Raw genomic sequence first — 26,183 nt, 5'->3', positions numbered from 1 at the left:
ACAAAATTACATACCCAAAAACCCAGGACAGTTTATAACAAGTTTCTTAGATTGTCCTGGTATTCTTAAGATTTAAAAACCTGAAATATACTTAGCACTAATGTGAAAGTAAGTAAGAAAAATATCTTTCTAGCCTACATTTATACCCTTTAGCCAAACCTAACTGTTTTTAATACTGTCACAATGCACGTGACTCATGGCATCCATGATTAATGAATAACCTCTCTCCTATCAATGCCAAAAATGCAAATATTTTTATACCGAATTACTTTTGGGGTTAGTGAAGAGAAGTATGGGTCAGCCTGAAGCTTGTAAAATCCAAGCCTCAAAAAAAACTAATAAATGGTATCATTACCAAAACACATGCCTTAACACAGTCATCCTCATCAACACTAATACCACCATCATCCTAACAATAAAATGAAATGATGAGTTCTTTCTATGTGCCAGGCACTTTGCCAAGACCCTTAAAGAGTTATTTCAGTTAATAGTCACTACAATCTTAAAGGAAACAAGATTCCATTACAATTTTACAGATAGGAATGCTGAAGTTTAATGAAATTAAAATGATTTTGTACAAAATTGCATCTAATTAGTAGTGAATCAAGAATCTGACCTCTGAAGTTATATATGTCTGGGAAAATGTATAGTTGAAGACTTAAAATTAACTCAGATGTCAAAATTATCAATTAGCAAAAAGAGATAAAAATATCCATAAACCTCAGGATTACCTAGGGCCTTGAAAAGTTCTTCTCGTACAGCAGAGGTGAATTTTCTGATCAGACACAATGTTGTCACAATAGCAAAAAGCAAATTGTAGGATAATACAATATAGAAATTTCCCAGCCAATTAAACCTTCCAAAGTCTCCAAGTAGATCAAATCTAGTGATTCCTGTTAAAAATAAATGAAATAGTTCTTAATAAAATTAGGTAAAATATATTTATATATGTTACAAAATGAAATACAAATCAGATAGATCAAATTCCACAGACTTAATCAATTCTGTTATGTGCGATGTGCTAATGAATGAACACTATTTTAAAACATATTATTGTTCCGTTCATGAGCAATGCTGCTGAAATGAATACCTCGTCATCAGTTCAGAATTCATGCTTACATTGAAAAGAAACCAACTGTGCAGCTCATATGGGGAGGACGGATGACTGCATGCTCAACTGAAATAGGATGACTGTAACTGATAATATGAAACAAGAGTCATCATGAAAAAGACATAAGAGCAATATCCACATTTTCCCATCCACTGCCTCCCACTTGCTGGTCCCCCTGTGGGAAACACTGTTCCCGCAGATTTCCACACTGCTTGTTCCCTCTCTTCATTCGGGTCTCTGCTTAAATGTTACCTCATCAGAGAGGGCATCCCTGATTAACCTCCTTAAAACAGTTGAATCCTAATTATTTTTCTTCATAGCACACATTACCCGAAATTTTTTTTCCTTTTTTGGTTTATTTTTTGCCTACTTTCCTCATTAAAATGTAAGTTGTATGAGGGCAGGGATTTTGTATTTTTCCTTCCTATAATCTTGATGCTCAAAGCAATGCCTTACACATACTTAATATTTATTACCTAAATGAATGAATAAATAGGGTGATTCCTTTTCATGAAAAAACAAAAACAAAAACATTATCTGAACTGAATTCTACAGGTTTGTGAAATAAAAGAGCAAAGCAGGAAATACATGTATTTAAGTTACTTAAATTCAGCTGTATCCATTTTTTAAAAGACTTTATTAAAAAATGTAATTTAAATAGCCATTCTATTCAATATCCAGGCCTAATACTCACTGGAAAGAATATGTAAATAGTAGCATTTTTCTGACCACTGATAAATAAATAGGTAAAACACATCATTCAGGTGGTCAGTCAAGTAAGAGGTAATGGGATTCTCTACATTCCTCAAGAAAAAAACTGAAGATTACTGGGGGCCATTCAAAATTTTGACTATAAAGAGTTAGAAAAAATAATAAAAATGCTTATAGGATTATATAAGCAATACATTGATTTTAGGATTGTATAAGCAACACATTGATTTAAGCATTTCAAGAATAACTTTGACTGAACTCAATTTCACTTTTTCAGCTGACTTTTGAATTTAAATCTCATCTCCAACCCAATGTAATTCCATTATTTACTATAAGGACAGCCTCCACAAAAGCAGACTAGAAAGGCAACAGGAACAATATATTTGAATTTGAAATACAATAATATAGCACAATATTAAAGAAAGATAGAAGATTAATGAAAACATACAATAAAATATCTTTTAAAAAGATTAAAAAGGACCCAAACACCAATAGAGTATGTGGCATACGTCATAAACGATTATGTGATGGCAAAAATCTTTGGCTGCTGTTTCTCAGGTATAAGCCTTAATAAAGCTGTACTTCATTAAATGGAATAAGTATCTAATTATATATTTTACTTTTCAAATAAAGTACCATTTAATTTAGCCTAAGAAGCTATCTGTAAACAAGATACAACCCTACCAAAACAAACTCCAGTGGTTTCACCCTAGAGATCCCAGAGGAGCAGTTTATTTCATCTTTAAAAGGGTCATAGACTCCTCCTGAGAATCTGCTGACAGCTGTAGATAGTCTCTCAAGATAAACATACGTATGCACAAATACACAAAATTTTGCATGCCATGAAGCCTACTTATAGAGGTACTGATAGATCTCAGAATAATAACTCTTGCCTACGTGAGCCATAAAAGTCTTTCCTGGTCTAAAAACTTTTTTGATCATGCACTACTACCATTAGTAAAAACAAAAATTTGAGCATATATACCCTATATATGTATCTAAACTATATTTATTATTTACTGAGATAGACATTGAATAGAGGCAAAACAAAGCCTTTCAAAATAAAAACAATTCATATAAATACAAGTTCTAATATTTGTCATACAGCCCATGGGAGTATACAAACTCCACTTTGGAAACAACTAATGTCAAGAGGAAAATGGACTATCATAATAAGAATGGAAGGTATGTTATAAACAATGGGAAAGTGCTTTCACAATCTAGAAATTCTTGGTGGACTAAAACTTGGTATCTTGAGAGTAAAGGTTAATATTTAATATGAAATATCCCTGCAAGGAGGAAGCTCTATCATTAGACGTTTCAGTTTCCAGGATAACTCAAGTGACCTTGTAGAAAGATATCCAGGAGCCCTCTGAGCTGCTGGTACAGCTATACAGAGGTTCTAGACAAGATATTAGACTATAGGGACCAGTTTCTAAAGGCACTGGTATTTCAAATATCATTTAATATCTTTTTAAATCTAACTGATATTGACTGATTAAAACAAAGATTACTCCAGCCAACATGTACAGTTCTTTAATTCTGAAAATCTAAAAAGACTGGACAGCAAGAAACCTTAATCACTTCTCTAAACTTCCATCTGAGAAATTTTTGTCACAGCAATAATTAAATTGTAAAATATACATTCTTATTTAAAATTCCACCACTTAAATAATAGTAACAATACTTAAAGCCTTAACTACATAAAGCTTTAACACTTTTATTATACAAATATATACCTCTGAAGGGTTTAAAAGTATATTGAGAACAAATTTTAAAATACTACAAACTATAAGAAAGACTCAATTATCAAATGCTGTTTAACTCTCCTGGTCAAAGTTCTAAATGCTTATTGTCATTCAGAAGTTCATTTCTTTAAAAGATAAGTAAAATATGTACCAGTCAAGCTTAGTCAACTAAGTATAAGGCCACATTATCTAGATCACCTGTCAATAATAAAACATTCTTCATAACAAAAAACACATCAACTCCCCACTCCCTGCCACAACTTGGATTCAATTGAAAAATGTTTTGGCATAATTTTTGAATACAAGTCTTTCTCTATTCGTACCTACAAAAGAACGAATGTATAGACCAAAACCTCATTTCAAGAAAGAGCTACTTACTTCACCCACAATATGAGTCAAGAGAATTTAAGTTCTTTAACCAACCTAAGTCAGCTTTTACCTTTAGCAAGCATATTCATGATCTCCTAAACCAGCAAAAAATAAAAAAGGTTGAGAGTTTATAAAGCTTAATACACCAAAAGGATCATTAAAGTAAATTTATCAATAAATTATATATGTTGGTATATCACACAAAAATGCCAAAAAAATAACACATATACCTGGTTGTAAAAAACAAATTTATAAATGAAGTGTTCTTTGGGGAAACATTAGGATTAAACTATTTTTCCCCCTTTGGACTCTTACAATGGTTAGTTTAACTTAGTATCTTTACTAGGTTTCCAAAGCCCCTTCTCTAAACTGGACTTTTGAAATAATTTTACCTAAAACAGTATCAAAAATAAAAGTGACTTAAAGAGTATGAAATATTAAGATACATAAGCAATAATTTTTAAACATCATTAATTTCAGGATTAATATAAACAGGTTCATTGCCATTGTTTTATTTATTCAAAAACAAAGCCATTCTCAGAATGAAGCATAAGAAACAAAAATATGTAAACTACAGAAAAGAATTAAGAGGACACAGTGAGAAACTCTAATACACACTTAATTGTCATCCCAGAAAGACTAACAAGAATGGAACAAAGGCAGTAATTGAAGATATAATAGTTGAGCATTCTCTAGAACTGTTAAAAGACATGAATTCACAGATTCAAAAATGTACAGCCTTAAGCCTTAAACACATGTATTAGAAAAAAAGAAAGGCTAAAAACTAAGTAAACATCCATCTTAAGATGTGAGAAAAAGAAGAGCAAGATGATCTCAAAGAATATAAGGAAAAGAGTAGAAATTAATGAAATAGAAAGCAAATATATAATAGAGAGTATCAACAAGGCCAAAGGAGAGTTGAGGAAGAGGAAGAAGGAAGGAAGGAAGTGATAGCAATTGCAGTGAAGCAGGAAAAATAAAAGCATTGGAAATGAAGAAATAACTCACTGTTTACATATGGCATGATTGTTTATATAGAAATTCCAAAAGAATCCTACATATAAGTTATTAAAATTAATAAGTTTTACAAGTTTGCCAAGTACTGAATCAACATACAAAAATCCATTATATTTCTGTATACCAGCCACAAACAAAATTAAAATTTTAAAGATACTCTATACAACAGCATCAAAAAGAGCAGGCCCTTATGGACAAAACCATAAAACTTTATTGGGAGACATTAAAGAACACTCAGAGAAAAATGGAGATAGATCACGTTACAAGTATTGGAAGACTCACTGTTGTAAAGAGGTCAGCTCTTTACAAGATATTACCAGGGGCACGTTCTAGATTAGAAGTGATTTAAGAAATAAACCAATCAAGTTCAAGTTGGGTTTATGATTGGATCCTGTGTCCCTGCCCTACCCCACCTCCCTGTGCCCCAAGAAAAAGCTGTTGATTACATTTTTGCAACTAAATGAGGAAATATAAATGTGGACTAGGTACGAAATACCTAGAATGGGCAAATGCATGGAGACTGAGGATGGATTTGAGGTTACCAGGAACTGGGGGGAGGGGAGAATGGGGTGTTGTTGGCTTGATGGATATGGAGGTTCTTCTTTGGGTGATGAAAAGGTCCTGGTGGAGAATGGTGGTGATGGCAGCACAATATTGTGAGTGCAGTTAGTACCATTGAATTGTACACCTGAAGACAGTTGAAATGGCAAATTTTGTTATGTATATATGTTGCCAAAATAAAATATATACATTTTATTTATATGGAGTATACACATCTACCAGGATCTAACTTTGCTATCTCATCAAAGCTTCTTGAAGGAGGGCTCTACTTCTTGCCTGGCTAAAGAGCTCAGAGGCTGCTCAGGGTACTTGGATCTTACAGAGTCTGGAAGTCTTTCTCCGCCTCATTTTCCAAACCGTCTCCATCTCACTTCTTAAAAAAATCCTTCTTTTTCTTCTCCTAATCTATTTTCCCTTTTCATTTCCTGGGACCCGCTTTCCTTTTTTCTCCTTTTTCTTTTTTTCTATCCTATGCTTGTCACGACATACCTGTCATCAAAAGCCTTGAATTCCAGCTGCAGTGCTGACACAAAGCTTAGAGATTTCATTCCCTCCCACTTTCGGGGGTAGCTTGCAGGGCTTCTCTGCCTACACTTCTAGAGGTCTTTGTCTGCCTTGTGTTTCTTCTGTGTCTCCCCATATCACAGTGGCCTCAGGACCCAACTGCTGTGCCAGCCCAGGCCAAGCTCACCATCTGAGCCAGGCCAGGATTGGAGAAGGCGGGAGCAAGACTCTGGCAACCACTAGATCAGCAGGGTGTGGCTTGTGTCTTTCGTCACCATTTTTAATGGCCAGGCAATGTGTTGGATGTTGTTTTATTTAGGTTAGTTTAGGTTTGTTTTGTTTTTAAATTACTTTGAAATACTTTCAAACCAACAAGACAGTTAAAAATAATACAAAGCCCATACGGAGAAACTCCAATATACTCCTATCCCTCCAGACACACCAAGATCCACCAATTTTAACATTTTGCCACATTTGCCATCATTCTATAAATCGATCTATCTGTTTGCCTGTTGCCTGCCTATTTATGAATCCATTTTCTGAACACTTGAGTGTAGGTTTTATACATCGTACTCTTTGAACACTTAATGCTGCCATGTACATTTCCTAAGAACAAAGATACTCATTTATGTAACCACCTTAAATGAAGTTATCAAGTTCAAGAAATTTAACATCGATATAAAGTTTACGGTCTCTATTCCATTTTTTTCATATATCCCAACAGTGTCCTTTTGAGCCTTGTCTCCTCTTTTATTAAATCCTGTCCAGGATTACATATTCCATTTAATTGCCATTGTCCCTATAGTTTCTTTTTTTAAAAAAAATTATTTTTAATTGTGTTAGATATTTTGTTTCTATTTTTCCATTATTATAAATCACTCTGCTATAAATTAATATCACTTATAAATCAGAGTGTGTAGCCATTGGTATGTTTTATCCAAAGGAAACTGAAAAGCAACATTTTATAGTTTTCTTTTTTTAGAGGCACTATGGTGTATTTTTTATTATGCAAAATGCTTTGTAGAAAAAAATTCTATATTCCAGTAAATTAAAAGAAAATAAAAATAACCTGCAATGTCATCACTTTGAGATATTACTGAATAGTATCTTTCATTCCTTTTTATGCAAAATACTACTTTTCTTTTGATAACATGACCCCATACATATACAACTTAACGCTAAAATGAGACTATTTTTTCCATGTCATTAGATATTCTTCTACTGGCTGCATGGTATTCCATTTTATGGGCTGTCAAATTAGTCCTCTATCATTAAAAAGAAATCTATTTAAAGCAGAATACCTATTCCAGTACTGTAACATGGAATTTTTTTCTTCTCAATTTTATATTTACCATTTATGGTAGATCTACCATCCCTCTTTCCTTTGCCAGTTCCACAAAAATTATAAAAGCCATATAGGTACACAATAATAAATATCCAGATAGAACAGAAAGATATAAAGAAAAAGTAAAACTCTCTTCCACTTGCTCTGCTCAGGCCCTCTCCTCAAAGCCACTTGTTTTTACTTAATTGGTTTTTAGTAACTGTGGTTGTTATCTTCAAAATTCTGAATAAAATATGCACATGCACATAAAATACACACACACGTACACAAAGGTATTCGGAAACTAAAGAGAGGTTCTACTTTTGAAATGGAATGGAAGATGACATTGTTAAAGCTAAGACTTTACATTCTGAACAATCTTACTGTGGGAAGATGTTTTAAATAAATTATATCAATTAGAAATGTGTTTATTGACTTTAGGCTCCAGCCCAGATAGTGTATAAGGGACCAGATTTCCCTTCCCCCCCTTTTTTTAACCAAAAAGCTTCACAAAATAAATAAAGCAATGGTTTTCAAGATGCCGAACATCAAGCAATGAAGGTCAGTGATTGCTGGGAAATAAGAACCAAATGAGGTGAATCCTATGACTGCCACAGTTTAATGGAAAGTTTCCAGGCTGTACCATAGAAAGGGAGGACAGAGACAGAGTCTAATGATCTCCCTGAGTTGATGAGATGAAGCTTGGGGGCAGCACAGTGTTTAGAATTCACAGGACAGAGTACTGGAGAAGAACGAGCCATACAGAGAAAGAATTCCGGAGATCTGAAGATAGTCCCTCCTGAGTATTTGGCAGAATATTGATCAATGCATCAACTGATCAATGCAGTATTATGAGGAAACTACCAACCCAGAAATGACACAGATGATAAAATTACCAGCAAGGTAAAAGTTATTAAAACTACATTCTAGAAGCAGAGCTATAGAGGGTATAAAACAATCACAAATTCACTTTCTCCAGAAAAAAAGATGACAATGCCAGATACGAAAAAAATACACTAGATGAGACTGATGGCAGATGGGGCATTTCAAAAGAGGAGACCAGTAAAGTTGAAGACACAGCAATAGAAACTATTAAAAATGACACCCAGAGAACAAAAAAAGGCTGGAAAAAAAAATGAATAGAATATCAGTGCGCTACGAATTTCTTTCATAGCTGAATATTCTTGAAATTGGAATACTGGAGGAGAGGAAACAGAGAGGGTAAAGAAAAAATATTTAAATAAATAATACCTGAAAATCTTCCAAATTTGATGAAAAATATATACCTGCAGATCAAAGAAGCCTGAGGAACACAAAGAACAAGAAATCTGAAGAAAATCATACCATGGCACATCAAAATCAAACTGCTTAAAATCAGTGATAAAGAGAAAAATCTTAAAATCAGCCAAAGGGGGGGAAAAGACACAATAAATACAGAACAAATATCATAATCTCAGAAGAATAAACATAATGATTGCAGCAGATTTCTTGACAAAAACTATGCAAGTAAGAAAACAGTGGAGCAACATCTTTAAGGTACTGATGGAAAAACACTGTCAATCTAAAATTCCATACCCAGCAAAAGTATCTTTTGAAAATACATTTGAGGCAAAATAAAGACATTTCACACATACAAATGCTGAAAGCATTCATTAGCAGCAGACCTGCATTACAAGGAATGTTAAAGAAAGTCCTTCAGGCAAAGGGAAAATGAAGCCAGGAGAAAAATTCAGTCTACACAAAACAAATAAAGAGCAACACAAATGATCACTATGTGGGTAAATATAAAAGATTTAAAAACTTTTTTAGAATCTCATTAAACAATAATTGGGACTCTGGTGGGGGGAGCTGTGGGCTAGCAAGTGCCACCTGCTGGACAGGAGAGGAAAAGCACCGATTCTAAAGGCCTCATAGAAGGGTCTCATGCTCAGGAAAACTCCATACCCTCCCAGTGAGACCTGGGCCTCACTAGACTGGGAAAATCTGACTGGGGTCGACCATATCTGAGGAGACCCTCTCACATAAAGGCTACACAGAGGCAGAGCAAGAAACAGAAAAAACAAGAGGTGAAAAATTCTGATCAACTAAACAGAACCTAAGTTAGAAGTCTAGAATAAGTTGAACTGAATAACAGACGCCAGAGAACAAAGCCAACCAATAAGAAAACCCCTAGGTAAAAGACAGAAAACAAGCTCCAGAATAAACTAATCAAGAAAATCAGAGGCCTGGACAACTTAAGGTAACAAGCCATATGAGGAAACACGAAAATATAAACCAGCCAAAGGAAGAAACTAATAGTTCAACTGAGATACAGGAGTTGAGGAAACTAATGCTAAATAAATTCAATGAAATGACGGAAGATATAGCGAAAGAGATGAAGGATATAAAGAAGACATTGGGAGGCGGGGCAAGATGGCGGACTGGTGAGCTGTATGTTTTAGTTACTCCTCCAGGAAAGTAGGTAGAAAGCCAGGAACTGTGTGGACTGGACACCACAGAGCAATCTGACTTTGGGCATACTTCATACAACACTCATGAAAACGCGGAACTGCTGAGATCAGCGAAATCTGTAAGTTTTTGCGGCCAGGGGACCCGCACCCCTCCCTGCCAGGCTCGGTCCTGTGGGAGGAGGGGCTGTGAGCTCCGGGAAGGAGAAGGGAGAACTGCAGTGGCAGCCCTTATCGGAAACTCATTCTACTGATCCAAACTCCAACCATAGATAGACTGAGACCAGACACCAGAGAATCTGAGAGCAGCCAGCCCAGCAGAGAGGAGACAGGCATAGATAAAAAAACAACACGAAAAACTCCAAAATAAAAGCGGAGGATTTTTGGAATTCTGGTGAACACAGAAAGGGGAAGGGCAGAGCCCAGGGCCTGAGGCGCATATGCAAATCCCGAAGAAAAGCTGATCTCTCTGCCCTGTGGACCTTTCCTTAATGGCCCTGGCTGCTTTGTCTCTTAGCATTTCAGTGGCCCATTAGATCTCTCAGGAAGGCCCTTTTTTTTTTTTTTAATCCTTTTTTCTTTTTCTAAAACAATTACTCTGAGAAGCCCAATACAGAAAGCTTCAAAGACTTGTAATTTGGGCAGGTCAAGTCAAGAGCAGAACTAAGAGAGCTCTGAGACAAAAGGCAATAATCCAGTGGCTGAGAAAATTCATTAAACACCACAACTTCCCAAGAAAAGGGGGTGTCCGCTCACAGCCATCATGCTGGTGGACAGGAAACACTCCTGCCCGTCAACAACCCCATAGCCCAGAGCTGCCCCAGAAAACCCAGTGTGACGGAAGTGCTTCAAATAACAGGCACACACCACAAAACTGGGCGTGGACATTAGCCTTCCCTGCAACCTCAGCTGATTGTCCCAGAGTTGGGAAGGTGGAGCAGTGTGAATTAACAAAGCCCCATTCAGCCATCATTTCAGCAGACTGGGAGCCTCCCTACACAGCCCAGCAGCCCAGAACTGCCCTGGGGGGACGGCACTCACCTGTGACATAGCACAGTCATCCCTCAACAGAGGACCCGGGGTGCACAGCCTGGAAGAGGGGCCCACTTGCAAATTTCAGGAGCCATACGCCAACACCAAGGACTTGTGGGTCAGTGGCAGAGACAAACTGTGGCAGGACTGAACTGAAGGATTAGACTATTGCAGCAGCTTTAAAACTCTAGGATCATCAGGGAGATTTGATTGTTAGGGCCACCCCCCTTCCCTGACTGCCCAGAAACACGCCCCATATACAGGGTGGGCAACACCAACTACACATGCAAGCTTGGTACACCAATTGGACCCCACAAGACTCACTCCCCCACTCACCAAAAAGGCTAAGCAGGGGAGAACTGGCTTGTGGAGAACAGGTGGCTCGTGGACGCCACCTGCTGGTTAGTTAGAGAAAGTGTACTCCACGAAGCTGTAGATCTGATAAATTAGAGATAAGGACTTCAATTGGTCTACAAATCCTAAAGGAACCCTATCAAGTTCAGCAAATGCCACGAGGCCAAAAACAACAGAAAACTATAAAGCATATGAAAAAACCAGACGATATGGATAACCCAAGCCCAAGCACCCAAATCAAAAGTTCAGAAGAGACACAGCACCTAGAGCAGCTACTCAAAGAACTAAAGATGAACAATGAGACCATAGTACGGGAGACAAAGGAAATCAAGAAGACCCTAGAAGAACATTATGTTGAGTGAAGTTAGCCAGAAACAAAAGGACAGATTCTGTATGGTCTCATTAATATGAACAGATATTAATGAACAAACTTTGGGAGTTAAAAGCTGACAAACAGGCGACCAGGAGATAGAAAGAGGGCAGAGATCAGCCATTTGATGCTGAAGGACTACAGAATGTTTAGGATTGATCGCATAGATCCAGAAATAGATAGCATAATGCTGTGTGATGGTAGCACGGTATTGTAAGTACACTGAACAAAGATGTCTGTGAGTAAAGCTGAAAGAGGTGGGATAGGAGAATGTATGACACCAGAGGTAAAGATAGATGATAAAGACTGGGACTGTATAACATGGAAAAAACTGGAGTGGCCAATGACTGTTACTAAATATACAAATATAAAAATGTTTTTGCATGTGGGAAAGCAAATGAATGTCAACCATGTAGAAATTTGAAAAAGGGATGGTATTCAGGAAAAAACATAATCAAAGCAAACTGGAGTCTATGGTCAACAGTAACAATGTAATATACCTCCATTAAATGTAACAAAGGCAATATGCCATTGCTAAATGTATATGAGAAAGGGATATAGGGGAGTAATATGGGATTCTTGGTAGTGGTGTTATTTGCTGTCCTTAGTAGTATATTGTATTGTATGACATGTTATTTTTCTTTTTAACATTTTTTCTTATTGCTAAAAAAAAAAAAAAAAAAAAAAAAAACCAATTTTTCTTGTAGTAATCAATATGTTCAAATGCTGATTGTAGTGATAAATGTACAACTTTATGATGATACCATGAACAACTGATTGTACACTGTGGATAAATGTATGGTATGTGAATATAAGTCTATAAAATTGTAGGAAAATATATATATAGGAGTAAAAGTGTTGGAGAAAACATGGTGAGAGCAATGATGCCTCACCAATATGGACTAACTACAATGTGTAAACTCAGAATTGAATCTTAGAACATAGCCTAACGTGGACACAATAATTGTAATAGTACCTAGATTGTAAGCTCTTACAGCAGTTAACTCTATCCCTGAATTGTAAGGCCTATCTCTAAACTTTGAGATGCTGATCCCCTAGCATATGTTGTCACAAACATTGAGACTGGTGGTTTGATGTGCTGAGCCCTTGAGCATGGGACCTTGCCCTTATGAAGCTCATTACCACAAAGGAGAGTCTAAAGTTGTATGTAATGGTGCCTAAGAGTCTCCCCCTGAGTACCTCTTTGTTGCTCAGATGTGGCCCTCTCTCTCTCTAACTGAGCCATCTCGACAGGTGAACTCGCTGCCCTCCCCCCTACGTGGGACCCAACTCCCAGGGGTGTAAATCTCCCTGGCAACGCAGAGTATGACTCCCGGGGATGAATGTAGACCTGGCATCGTGGGACTGAGAGTATCTTCTTGACCACAAGGGGGATGCAAAATGAGACAAAATGGTTTCAGTGGCTGAGAGATTCCAAATGAAATCGAGAGGTCACTCTGGTGGACATTCTTATGCACTATATAGATAACACCTCTTAGGCTTTAATGTATTGGAATAGCTAGAAGTAAATACCTGACACTACCAAACTCCAACCCAGCAGCCTGGACTCCTGAAGACAATTATATAATAATGTAGATTACAAGGGGTGAGAGTGTGATTTTGAAGACCTTGTGGATCACACCCCCTTTATCTAGTGTATGGATGAGTGGAGGAATGGGGATAAAAACTAAAGGACAAATGGGATGGGATGGGGGGATGATTTGGGTGTTTTTTTTTTCACTTTTATTTTTTATTCTTGTTCTGGTTCTTTCTGATGTAAGGAAAATGTTCAGAGATAGATTGTGGTGATGAACGCATAACTATGTTATCATACTGTGGACAGTGGATTGCATATCATGGATGATTATATGATGTGTGAATGTATTTCAATAAAACTGAATTAAAAAAAAAAAAAAAAAAAGAAGACCCTAGAAGAGCATAAAGAAGACATTGCAAAACTAAATAAAAAAATGGATGATCTTATGGAAATTAAAGAAACTGTTGACCGAATTAAAAAGATTCTGGACACTCATAGTACAAGACTAGAGGAAGTTGAACAACGAATCAGTGACCTGGAAGATGACACAATGGAAAATGAAAGCATAAAAGAAAGAATGGGGGAAAAAATTGAAAAAATCGAAATGGACCTCAGGGATATGATAGATAATATGAAACGTCCGAATATAAGACTCATTGGTGTCCCAGAAGGGGAAGAAAAGGGTAAAGGTCTAGGAAGAGTATTCAAAGAAATTGTTGGAGAAAACTTCCCAAATCTTCTAAACAACATAAATACACAAATCATAAATGCTCAGCAAACCCCAAATAGAATAAATCCAAATAAACCCACTCCGAGACATATACTGATCACACTGTCAAACACAGAAGAGAAGGAGCAAGTTCTGAAAGCAGCAAGAGAAAAGCAATTCACCACATACAAAGGAACCAGCATAAGACTAAGTAGTGACTACTCAGCAGCCACCATGGAGGCAAGAAGGCAGTGGCACGATATACTTAAAATTCTGAGTGAGAAAAATTTCCAGCCAAGAATACTTTATCCAGCAAAGCTCTCCTTCAAATTTGAGGGAGAGCTTAAATTTTTCACAGACAAACAAATACTGAGAGAATTTGCTAACAAGAGACCTGCCCTACTGGAGATACTAAAGGGAGCCCTACAGACAGAGAAACAAAGAAAGGACAGAGAGACTTGGAGAAAGGTTCAGTACTAAAGAGATTCGGTATGGGTACAATAAAGGATATTAATAGACAGAGGGGAAAAATATGACAAACATAAACCAAAGGATAAGATGGCTGATTCAAGAAATGCCTTCATGGTTATAACGTTGAATGCAAATGGATTAAACTCCACAATTAAAAGATGTAGATTCGCAGAATGGATTAAAAAAAATGAACCATCAATATGTTGCATACAAGAGACTCATCTTAGACACAGGGACACAAAGAAACTGAAAGTGAAAGGATGGAAAAAAATATTTCATGCAAGCTACAGCCAAAAGAAAGCAGGTGTAGCAATATTCATCTCAGATAAAATAGACTTCAAATGCAGGGATGTTTTGAGAGACAAAGAAGGCCACTACATACTAATAAAAGGGGCAATTCAACAAGAAGAAATAACAATTGTAAATGTCTATGCACGCAATCAAGGTGCCACAAAATACATGAGAGAAACACTGGCAAAACTAAAGGAAGCAATGGATGTTTCCACAATAACTGTGGGAGACTTCAACACATCACTCTCTCCTATAGATAGATCAACCAGACAGAAGACCAATAAGGAAACTGAAAACCTAAACAATCTGATAAATGAATTAGATTTAACAGACATATACAGGACATTACATCCCAAATCACCAGGATACACATACTTTTCTAGTGCTCACGGAACTTTCTCCAGAATAGATCATATGCTGGGACATAAAACAAGCCTCAATAAATTTAAAAAGATTGAAATTATTCAAAGCACATTCTCTGACCACAATGGAATACAATTAGAAGTCAATAACCATCAGAGACTTAGAAAATTCACAAATACCTGGAGGTTAAACAACACACTCCTAAACAATCAGTGGGTTAAAGAAGAAATAGCAAGAGAAATTGCTAAATATATAGAGACGAATGAAAATGAGAACACAACATACCAAAACCTATGGGATGCAGCAAAAGCAGTGCTAAGGGGGAAATTTATAGCACTAAACGCATATATTAAAAAGGAAGAAAGAGCCAAAATCAAAGAACTAATGGATCAACTGAAGAAGCTAGAAAATGAACAGCAAACCAATCCTAAACCAAATACAAGAAAAGAAATAACAAGGATTAAAGCAGAAATAAATGACATAGAGAACAAAAAAACAATAGAGAGGATAAATATCACCAAAAGTTGGTTCTTTGAGAAGATCAACAAGATTGACAAGCCCCTAGCTAGACTGACAAAATCAAAAAGAGAGAAGACCCATATAAACAAAATAATGAATGAAAAAGGTGACATAACTGCAGATCCTGAAGAAATTAAAAAAATTATAAGAGGATACTATGAACAACTGTATGGCAGCAAACTGGATAATGTAGAGGAAATGGACAATTTCCTGGAAACATATGAACAACCTAGACTGACCAGAGAAGAAATAGAAGACCTCAACCAACCCATCACAAGCAAAGAGATCCAATCAGTCATCAAAAATCTTCCCACAAATAAATGCCCAGGGCCAGATGGCTTCACAGGGGAATTCTAACAAACTTTCCAGAAAGAACTGACACCAATCTTACTCAAACTCTTTCAAAACATTGAAGAAAATGGAACACTACCTAACTCATTTTATGAAGCTAACATCAATCTAATACCAAAACCAGGCAAAGATGCTACAAAAAAGGAAAACTACCGGCCAATCTCCCTAATGAATATAGATGCAAAAATCCTCAACAAAATACTTGCAAATCGAATCCAAAGACACATTAAAAAAATCATACACCATGACCAAGTGGGGTTCATTCCAGGCATGCAAGGATGGTTCAACATAAGAAAATCAATCAATGTATTACAACACATTAACAAGTCAAAAGGGAAAAATCAATTGATCATCTCAATAGATGCTGAAAAAGCATTTGACAAAATCCAACATCCGTTTTTGATAAAAACACTTCAAAAGGTAGGAATTGAAGGAAACTTCCTCAACATGATAAAGAGCATATATGAAAAACCCACAGCCAGCATAGTACTCAATGGTGAGAGACTGAAAGCCTTCCCTCTAAGATCAGGAACAAGACAAGGATGCCCGCTGTCACCACTGTTATTCAACATTGTGCTGGAAGTGCTAGCCAGGGCAATCCGGCAAGACAAAGAAATAAAAGGCATCCAAATTGGAAAAGAAGAAGTAAAACTGTCATTGTTTGCAGATGATATGATCTTATATCTAGAAAACCCTGAGAAATCGACGATACAGCTACTAGAGCTAATAAACAAATTTAGCAAAGTAGCGGGATACAAAGTTAATGCACATAAGTCAGTAATGTTTCTATATACTAGAAATGAACAAACCGAAGAAACACTCAAGAAAAAGATACCATTTTCAATAGCAACTAAAAAAATCAAGTACCTAGGAATAAACTTAACCAAAGATGTAAAAGACCTATACAAAGAAAACTACATAACTCTACCAAAAGAAATAGAAGGGGACCTTAAAAGATGGAAAAATATTCCATGTTCATGGATAGGAAGGCTAAATGTCATTAAGATGTCAATTCTACCCAAACTCATCTACAGATTCAATGCAATCCCAATCAAAATTCCAACAACCTACTTTGCAGACTTGGAAAAGCTAGTTATCAAATTTATTTGGAAAGGGAAGATGCCTCGAATTGCTAAAGACACTCTAAAAAAGAAAAACGAAGTGGGAGGACTTACACTCCCTGACTTTGAAGCTTATTATAAAGCCACAGTTGCCTAAACAGCATGGTACTGGCACAAAGATAGACATATAGATCAATGGAATCGAATTGAGAATTCGGAGATAGACCCTCAGATCTATGGCCGACTGATCTTTGATAAGGCCCCCAAAGTCACTGAACTGAGTCATAATGGTCTTTTCAACAAATGGGGCTGGGAGAGTTGGATATCCATATCCAAAAGAATGAAAGAGGACCCCTACCTCACCCCCTACACAAAAATTAACTCAAAATGGACCAAAGATCTCAATATAAAAGAAAGTACCATAAAACTCCTAGAAGATAATGTAGGAAAACATCTTCAAGACCTTGTATTAGGTGGCCACTTACTAGACTTTACACCCAAAGCACAAGCAACAAAAGAGAAAATAGATAAATGGGAACTCCTCAAGCTTAGAAGTTTCTGCACCTCAAAGGAATTTCTCAAAAAGGTAAAGAGGCAGCCAACTCAATGGGAAAAAATTTTTGGAAACCATGTATCTGACAAAAGACTGATATCTTGCATATATAAAGAAATCCTACAACTCAATGACAATAGTACAGTCGGCCCAATTATAAAATGGGCAAAAGATATGAAAAGACAGCTCTCTGAAGAGGAAATACAAATGGCCAAGAAACACATGAAAAAATGTGCACCTTCACTAGCTATTAGAGAGATGCAAATTAAGACCACAATGAGATACCATCTAACACCGATTAGAATGGCTGCCATTAAACAAACAGGAAACTACAAATGCTGGAGGGGATGTGGAGAAATTGGAACTCTTATTCACTGTTGGTGGGACTGTATAATGGTTCAGCCACTCTGGAAGTCAGTCTGGCAGTTCCTTAGAAAACTAGATATAGAGTTACCATTCGATCCAGCGATTGCACTTCTCGGTATATACCCGGAAGATCGGAAAGCAGTGACATGAACAGATATCTGCACGCCAATGTTCATAGCAGCATCATTCACAATTGCCAAAAGATGGAAACAACCCAAATGCCCTTCAACAGATGAGTGGATAAATAAAATGTGGTATATACACACGATGGAATACTACGCGGCAGTAAGAAGGAACGATCTCGTGAAACATATGACAACATGGATGAACCTTGAAGACATAATGCTGAGCGAAATAAGCCAGGCACAAAAAGAGAAATATTATATGCTACCACTAATGTGAACTTTGAAAAATGTAAAACAAATGGCTTATAATGTAGAATGTAGGGGAACTAGCAATAGAGTGCAATTAAGGAAGGGGGAACAATAATCCAAGAAGAACAGATAAGCTATTTAACGTTCTGGGGATGCCCAGGAATGACTATGGTCTGTTAATTTCTGATGGATATAGTAGGAGCAAGTTCACAGAAATGTTGCTATATTAGGTAACTTTCTTGGGGTAAAGTAGGAACAGGTTGGAAGTTAAGCAGTTATCTTAGGTTAGTTGTCTTTTTCTTACTCCCTTGTTATGGTCTCTTTGAAATGTTCTTTTATTGTATGTTTGTTTTCTTTTTAACTTTTTTTTCATACAGTTGATTTAAAAAAACAACGAAAAAAAAAAAAGATGCAGTGCCCCCTTGAGGAGCCTGTGGAGAATGCAGGGGTATTCGCCTACCCCACCTCCATGGTTGCTAACATGACCACAGATATAGGGGACTGGTGGTTTGATGGGTTGAGCCCTCTACCACAGGTTTTACCCTTGGGAAGACGGTTGCTGCAAAGGAGAGGCTAGGCCTCCCTATGGTTGTGCCTAAGAGCCTCCTCCCGAATGTCTCTTTGTTGCTCAGATGTGGCCCTCTCTCTCTGGCTAAGCCAACTTGAAAGGTGAAATCACTGCCCTCCCCCCTACGTGGGATCAGACACCCAGGGGAGTGAATCTCCCTGGCAACGTGGAATATGACTCCCGGGGAGGAATGTAGACCTGGCATCGTGGGACGGAGAACATCTTCTTGACCAAAAGGGGGAGGTGAAAGGAAATGAAATAAGCTTCAGTGGCAGAGAGATTCCAAAACGAGCCGAGAGGTTACTCAGGTGGGCACTCTTACGCACACTTTAGACAATCCTTTTTAGGTTCTAAAGAATTGGGGTAGCTGGTGGTGGATACCTGAAACTATCAAACTACAACCCAGAACCAATGAATCTCGAAGACAGTTGTATAAAAATGTAGCTTATGAGGGGTGACAAGGGGATTGGGAAACCCATAAGGACCACACTCCACTTTGTCTAGTTTAGGGATGGATGAGTAGAAAAATAGGGGAAGGAAACAAACAGACAAAGGTACACAGTGTTCTTTTTTACTTCAATTGCTCTTTTTCACTCTAATTATTATTCTTGTTATTCTTGTGTGTGTGCTAATGAAGGTGTCAGGGATTGATTTGGGTGATGAATGTACAACTATGTAATGTTACTGTGAACAATCGAAAGTACGATTTGTTTTGTATGACTGCGTGGTATATGAATATATCTCAATGAAATGAAGATTGAAAAAAAAAAAAAAAAAAAAAAAAGACATAATGCTGAGCAAAATAAGCCAGGCACAAAAAGAGAGATATTGTATGTTACCACTAATGTGAATTCTGTGAAAAATGTACAATGTTTTATACTGTAGAATGTAGGGGACCTAGAGATAACAATTAATGGAGGGGGAATGATAATGTAATAAGAACAAATAAACTATGGAGGGTAATCTCAATGTTATGGGAATGCTCAGGAATGATTATGGTTTGTAAACTTTCTTGGATATAGTAAGATCATGTTGGAAGCAATAGAGTTATTTTAGGTTTTTTTTTTTCTCTTATTCCTTTGTTTTCTTAGGGGTTGTTAATTTTCTTGGGGTATGGTAGGAACATGTTGGAAGCAATGTAGTTATTTTAGATTATTTGTTTTTCTTACTCCTCTGTTTGGACATGGTTTATTAATTTTCTTGGGGTATGGTAGGAACATATTGGAAGCAACGTAGTTATTTTAGGTTATTTGTTTTCCTTAATCCATTGCTTTGTTTGAAATGTTGTGGGGTTTTTTTGGTTGTTGTTTCCCTGTTTGTTTTTAATTTTTTGATAAACAAAGTTAAAAAATTGAAAAAAAATCAGTAGAAAAATGGGAGTAAAAACTAAATGACAAATACGGTGGGATGGGGGGATGGTTTGGGTATTCTCTTTTCACTTATATTTTTTATTCTTATTCTGATTCTTTCTGATGTAAGGAAAATGTTCAGAAATAGATTGTGGTGATGAACGCATAACTATATGATCATACTGTGAACAGTTGATTGTATACCATGGATGACTGTATGGTTTGTGAATATATTTCAATAAACTGAATTAAAAAAAAAAAAAGTCAAAAAAAAATATATAAAAAAAATAAAAAAATAAAAAGGAAGAAAGAGCCAAAATCAAAGAACTAATGGATCAACTGAAGAAGCTAGAAAATGAACAGCAAACCAATCCTAAACGAAGTAGAAGAAAAGAAATAACAAGGATTAAAGCAGAAATAAATGACATAGAGAACAAAAAAACAATACAGAGGATAAATATCACCAAAAGTTGGTTCTTTGAGAAGATCAACAAGATCGACAAGACCCTAGCTAGACTGACAAAATCAAAAAGAGAGAAGACCCATATAAACAAAATAATGAATGAAAAAGGTGACATAACTGCAGATCCTGAAGAAATTAAAAAAATTATAAGAGGATATTATGAACAACTGTATGGCAACAAACTGGATAATGTAGAAGAAATGGATAATTTCCTGGAAACATATGAACAACCTAGACTGACCAGAGAAGAAATAGAAGACCTCACCCAACCCATCACAAGCAAAGAGATCCAATCAGTCATCAAAAATCTTCCCACAAATAAATGCCCAGGGCCAGATGGCTTCACAGGGGAATTCTAACAAACTTTCCAGAAAGAACTGACACCAATCTTACTCAAACTCTTTCAAAACACTGAAGAAAATGGAACACTACCTAACTCATTTTATGAAGCTAACATCAATTTAATACCAAGACCAGGCAAAGATGCTACAAAAAAGGAAAACTACCAGCCAATCTCCCTAATGAATATAGATGCAAAAATCCTCAACAAAATACTTGCAAATCGAATCCAAAGACACATTAAAAAAATCATACACCATGACCAAGTGGGGTTCATTCCAGGCATGCAAGGATGGTTCAACATAAGAAAATCAATCAATGTATTACAACACATTAACAAGTCAAAAGGGAAAAATCAATTGATCATCTCAATAGATGCTGAAAAAGCATTTGACAAAATCCAACATCCGTTTTTGATAAAAACACTTCAAAAGGTAGGAATTGAAGGAAACTTCCTCAACATGATAAAGAGCATATATGAAAAACCCACAGCCAGCATAGTACTCAATGGTGAGAGACTGAAAGCCTTCCCTCTAAGATCAGGAACAAGACAAGGATGCCCGCTGTCACCACTGTTATTCAACATTGTGCTGGAAGTGCTAGCCAGGGCAATCTGGCAAGACAAAGAAATAAAAGGCATCCAAATTGGAAAAGAAGAAGTAAAACTGTCATTGTTTGCAGATGATATGATCTTATATCTAGAAAACCCTGAGAAATCGACGATACAGCTACTAGAGCTAATAAACAAATTTAGCAAAGTAGCGGGATACAAGATTAATGCACATAAGTCAGTAATGTTTCTATATGCTAGAAATGAACAAACTGAAGAGACACTCAAGAAAAAGATACCATTTTCAATAGCTACTAAAAAAATCAAGTACCTAGGAATAAGCTTAACCAAAGATGTAAAAGACCTATACAAAGAAAACTACATAACTCTACTAAAAGAAATAGAAGGGGACCTTAAAAGATGGAAAAATATTCCATGTTCATGGATAGGAAGGCTAAATGTCATTAAGATGTCAATTCTACCCAAACTCATCTACAGATTCAATGCAATCCCAATCAAAATTCCAACAACCTACTTTGCAGACTTGGAAAAGCTAGTTATCAAATTTATTTGGAAAGGGAAGATGCCTCGAATTGCTAAAGACACTCTAAAAAAGAAAAACGAAGTGGGAGGACTTACACTCCCTGACTTTGAAGCTTATTATAAAGCCACAGTTGCCTAAACAGCATGGTACTGGCACAAAGATAGACATATAGATCAATGGAATTGAATTGAGAATTCGGAGATAGACCCTCAGATCTATGGCCGACTGATCTTTGATAAGGCCCCCAAAGTCACTGAACTGAGTCATAATGGTCTTTTCAACAAATGGGGCTGGGAGAGTTGGATATCCATATCCAAAAGAATGAAAGAGGACCCCTACCTCACCCCCTACACAAAAATTAACTCAAAATGGACCAAAGATCTCAATATAAAAGAAAGTACCATAAAACTCCTAGAAGATAATGTAGGAAAACATCTTCAAGACCTTGTATTAGGTGGCCACTTACTAGACTTTACACCCAAAGCACAAGCAACAAAAGAGAAAATAAATGGGAACTCCTCAAGCTTAGAAGTTTCTGCACCTCAAAGGAATTTCTCAAAAAGGTAAAGAGGCAGCCAACTCAATGGGAAAAAATTTTTGGAAACCATGTATCTGACAAAAGACTGATATCTTGCATATATAAAGAAATCCTACAACTCAATGACAATAGTACAGACAGCCCAATTATAAAATGGGCAAAAGATATGAAAAGACAGTTCTCTGAAGAGGAAATACAAATGGCCAAGAAACACATGAAAAAATGTTCAGCTTCACTAGCTATTAGAGAGATGCAAATTAAGACCACAATGAGATACCATCTAACACCGATTAGAATGGCTGCCATTAAATAAACAGGAAACTACAAATGCTGGAGGGGATGTGGAGAAATTGGAACTCTTATTCACTGTTGGTGGGACTGTATAATGGTTCAGCCACTCTGGAAGTCAGTCTGGCAGTTCCTTAGAAAACTAGAAATAAACTTACCATTCGATCCAGCGATTGCACTTCTCGGTATATACCCGGAAGATCGGAAGGCAGTGACACGAACAGATATCTGCACGCCAATGTTCATAGCAGCATTATTCACAATTGCCAAGAGATGGAAACAACCGAAATGTCCTTCAACAGATGAGTGGATAAATAAAATGTGGTATATACACATGATGGAATATTACGCGGCAGTAACAAGGAACGATCTCGTGAAACATATGACAACATGGATGAACCTTGAAGACATAATGCTGAGCGAAATAAGCCAGGCACAAAAAGAGAAATATTATATGCTACCACTAATGTGAACTTTGAAAAATGTAAAACAAATGGTTTAGAATGTAGAATGTAGGGGAACTAGCAATAGAGAGCAATTAAGGAAGGGGGAACAATAATCCAAGAAGAACAGATAAGCTACTTAACGTTCTGGGGATGCCCACGAATGACTACGGTCTGTTAATTTCTGATGGATATAGTAGGAACAAGTTCACAGAAATGTTGCTATATTAGGTAACTTTCTTGGGGTAAAGTAGGAACAGGTTGGAAGTAAAGCAGTTATCTTAGGTTAGTTGTCTTTTTCTTACTCCCTTGTTATGGTCTCTTTGAAATGTTCTTTTATTGTATGTTTGTTTTCTTCTTTTTTTTCATACAGTTGATTTAAAAAAGAAGCGAAAGTTAAAAAAAAAAAAAAAGAAAAACAAGGAAAAAAAAAGATGTAGTGCCCCCTTGAGGAGCCTGTGGAGAATGCAGGGGTATTAGCCTACCCCACCTCCATGGTTGCTAACATGACCACAGACATAGGGGACTGGTGGTTTGATGGGTTGAGCCCTCTACCATAAGTTTTACCCTTGGGAAGACGGTTGCTGCAAAGGAGAGGCTAGGCCTCCCTATGGTTGTGCCTAAGAGCCTCCTCCCGAATGCCTCTTTGTTGCTCAGATGTGGCCCTCTCTCTCTACCTAAGCCGACTTGAAAGGTGAAATCACTGCCCTCCCCCCTACGTGGGATCAGACACCCAGGGGAGTGAATCTCCCTGGCAACATGGAATATGACTCCCGGGGAGGAATGTAGACCCGGCATTGTGGGACGGAGAACATCTTCTTGACCAAAAGGGGGATGTGAAAGGAAATGAAATAAGCTTCAATGGCAGAGAGATTCCAAAAGGAGCCGAGAGGTCACTCTGGTGGGCACTCTTACGCACAATTTACACAACCCTTTTTAGGTTCTAAAGAATTGGGGTAGCTGGTGGTGGATACCTGAAACTATCAAACTACAACCCAGAACCAATGAATCTCGAAGACAGTTGTATAAAAATGTAGCTTATGAGGGGTGACAATGGGATTGGGAAAGCCATAAGGACCACACTCCCCTTTGTCTAGTTTATGGATGGATGAGTAGAAAAATAGGGGAAGGAAACAAACAGACAAAGGTACCCAGTGTTCTTTTTTACTTCAATTGCTCTTTTTCACTCTAATTATTATTCTTGTTATTTTTGTGTGTGTGCTAATGAAGGTGTCAGGGATTGATTTAGGTGATGAATGTACAACTATGTAATGGTACTGTAAACAATCAAAAGTACGATTTGTTTTGTATGACTGCGTGGTATGTGAATATATCTCAATAAAATGAAGATTAAAAAAAAAAAAAAAAAAAAAGAAGACATTGGATGACCATAAAGAAGAATTCATAAACTTGAAAAAACAAATGGCAGGACTCATGGGAATGAAGGCCACAATGGAGGAGATGAAAAACACAATGGAGGGACACAATAGTAGATTTGGACAGGCAGAAGAAAGGATCAGTGAACTGGAAGACAAGACATTTGAATTCATACACACAAAAGAACAGATGGTGAAAAAAAATGGAAAAATATGAGCAAGGTCGTAGGGAGCTGACTGACAACATGAAACACACAAATATACGTCTTATGGGTATCCCAGAAGAAAAGAAGGGAAAGGGGGCAGAAAGAGTAATAGAAGAAATATTCACTGAAAATTTCCTAACTCTTATAAAAGACAGAAAATTAGAGATTCAAGAAGTACAGCGTGCCCCAAATAGAATAGATCCCAATAGACCTACTCCAAGACACTTACTGATCAGATTGTGCAATGTCAAAGACAAAAAGAGAATTCTAAAAGCAGCAAGAGAAAAGTGATCCATCACATACAACGGAAGGTCGATAGGACTATGTATCGATTTCTCCCCAGAAACCATGAAGGCAAGAAGACAGTGGCATGATATATTTAAGATACTGAGAGAGAAAAACTGCCAACCAAGAATTCTATATCAGGCAAAACTTTCCTTCAAAAATGAGGGAAGATTAAAACATTTTCAGACAAATAGACACTGAAAGAGTTTGTGAATAAGAGTCCAGCACTACAAGAATACTAAAGGGAGTGCTACAGGCTGATAGGAAAAGACAGGAGAGAGAGAATTGGAGAAGAGTGCAGAAATGAAGATTATCAGGAAAGGTAAAAGGAGAGAGAGGAAAAAATAAGATATGACATATAAATTCCAAAAGACAAAATGGTAGTAGAAAGTACTGCCCTCACAGTAATAACACTAAACATAAATGGATTAAACTCCCCAATAAAAAGACACAGACTGGCAGAATGGATTAAAAAACAGGACCCACCTATATGCTGTCTACAAGAAAGTCACTTTAGACACAAGGACAAAAACAGACTGAAAGTGAAAGGTTGGAAAAAGATATTTCATGCAAACAACAACCAGAAAAAAGTGGGAGTAGCTATATTAATATCAGACAAATTAAACTTCAAAAGTAAAACAATTAAAAGAGACAAAGAAGGACACTATATATTAATAAAAGGGTCAATTCATCAAGAAAATGTAACAATCGTAAATATTTATGCACCAAGCCAGAATGCCCCAAAATTCATGAGGCAAACACTGAGACCACTGAAAGGAGAAGTAGACACCTCTACAATAATAGTTGGAGACTTCAATACACTGGTCTCATCAATGGATAGAACATCTAGACAGAGGATCACTAAAGAAATGGAGATGTTGAATTGTATGATAAATGAACTAGACTTGACAGATATTTATAGAACACCACATCCAACAACAGCAGGATACACTTTTTTCTCAAGTGCTCATGGAACATTCTCTACGATAGACCACATGTTGGGTCAGAAAGCAAGTCTCAACAAATTTAAAAATATTGATATTATACAAAACACTTTCTCAGACCATAATGGAATGAAGTTGGAAATAAAT

The 26,183-nt window shown here is 36.7% G+C and overlaps 1 protein-coding gene across 10 annotated transcripts in view; it reads right to left on the bottom strand.

Moving 5' to 3' along the window:
- The window catches only part of LMBR1 (limb development membrane protein 1), a 360,445-nt gene that overhangs the window by 55,164 nt on the left and 279,098 nt on the right, over window positions 1-26,183 (bottom strand). For all 10 annotated transcript variants that reach the window (XR_005216916.1, XR_005216915.1, XR_005216917.1 and 7 more), the window contains one exon: window positions 732-893. Coding sequence is in view for 5 of the 10 variants with exons in the window: in XM_037835728.1 (XP_037691656.1) it covers window positions 732-893 (162 nt within the window). In the remaining 5 variants the exon portion in view is untranslated. The remainder of the gene's footprint in view (window positions 1-731; window positions 894-26,183) is intronic.

The sequence above is a fragment of the Choloepus didactylus genome, chromosome 5 (genome assembly GCF_015220235.1).
Source record: "Choloepus didactylus isolate mChoDid1 chromosome 5, mChoDid1.pri, whole genome shotgun sequence".
NCBI classification, from domain to species: domain Eukaryota; kingdom Metazoa; phylum Chordata; class Mammalia; order Pilosa; family Megalonychidae; genus Choloepus; species Choloepus didactylus.
The sequence above is the reverse complement of the archived record's forward strand: the minus strand, read 5'-3'. Positions and strand labels throughout refer to the sequence as shown.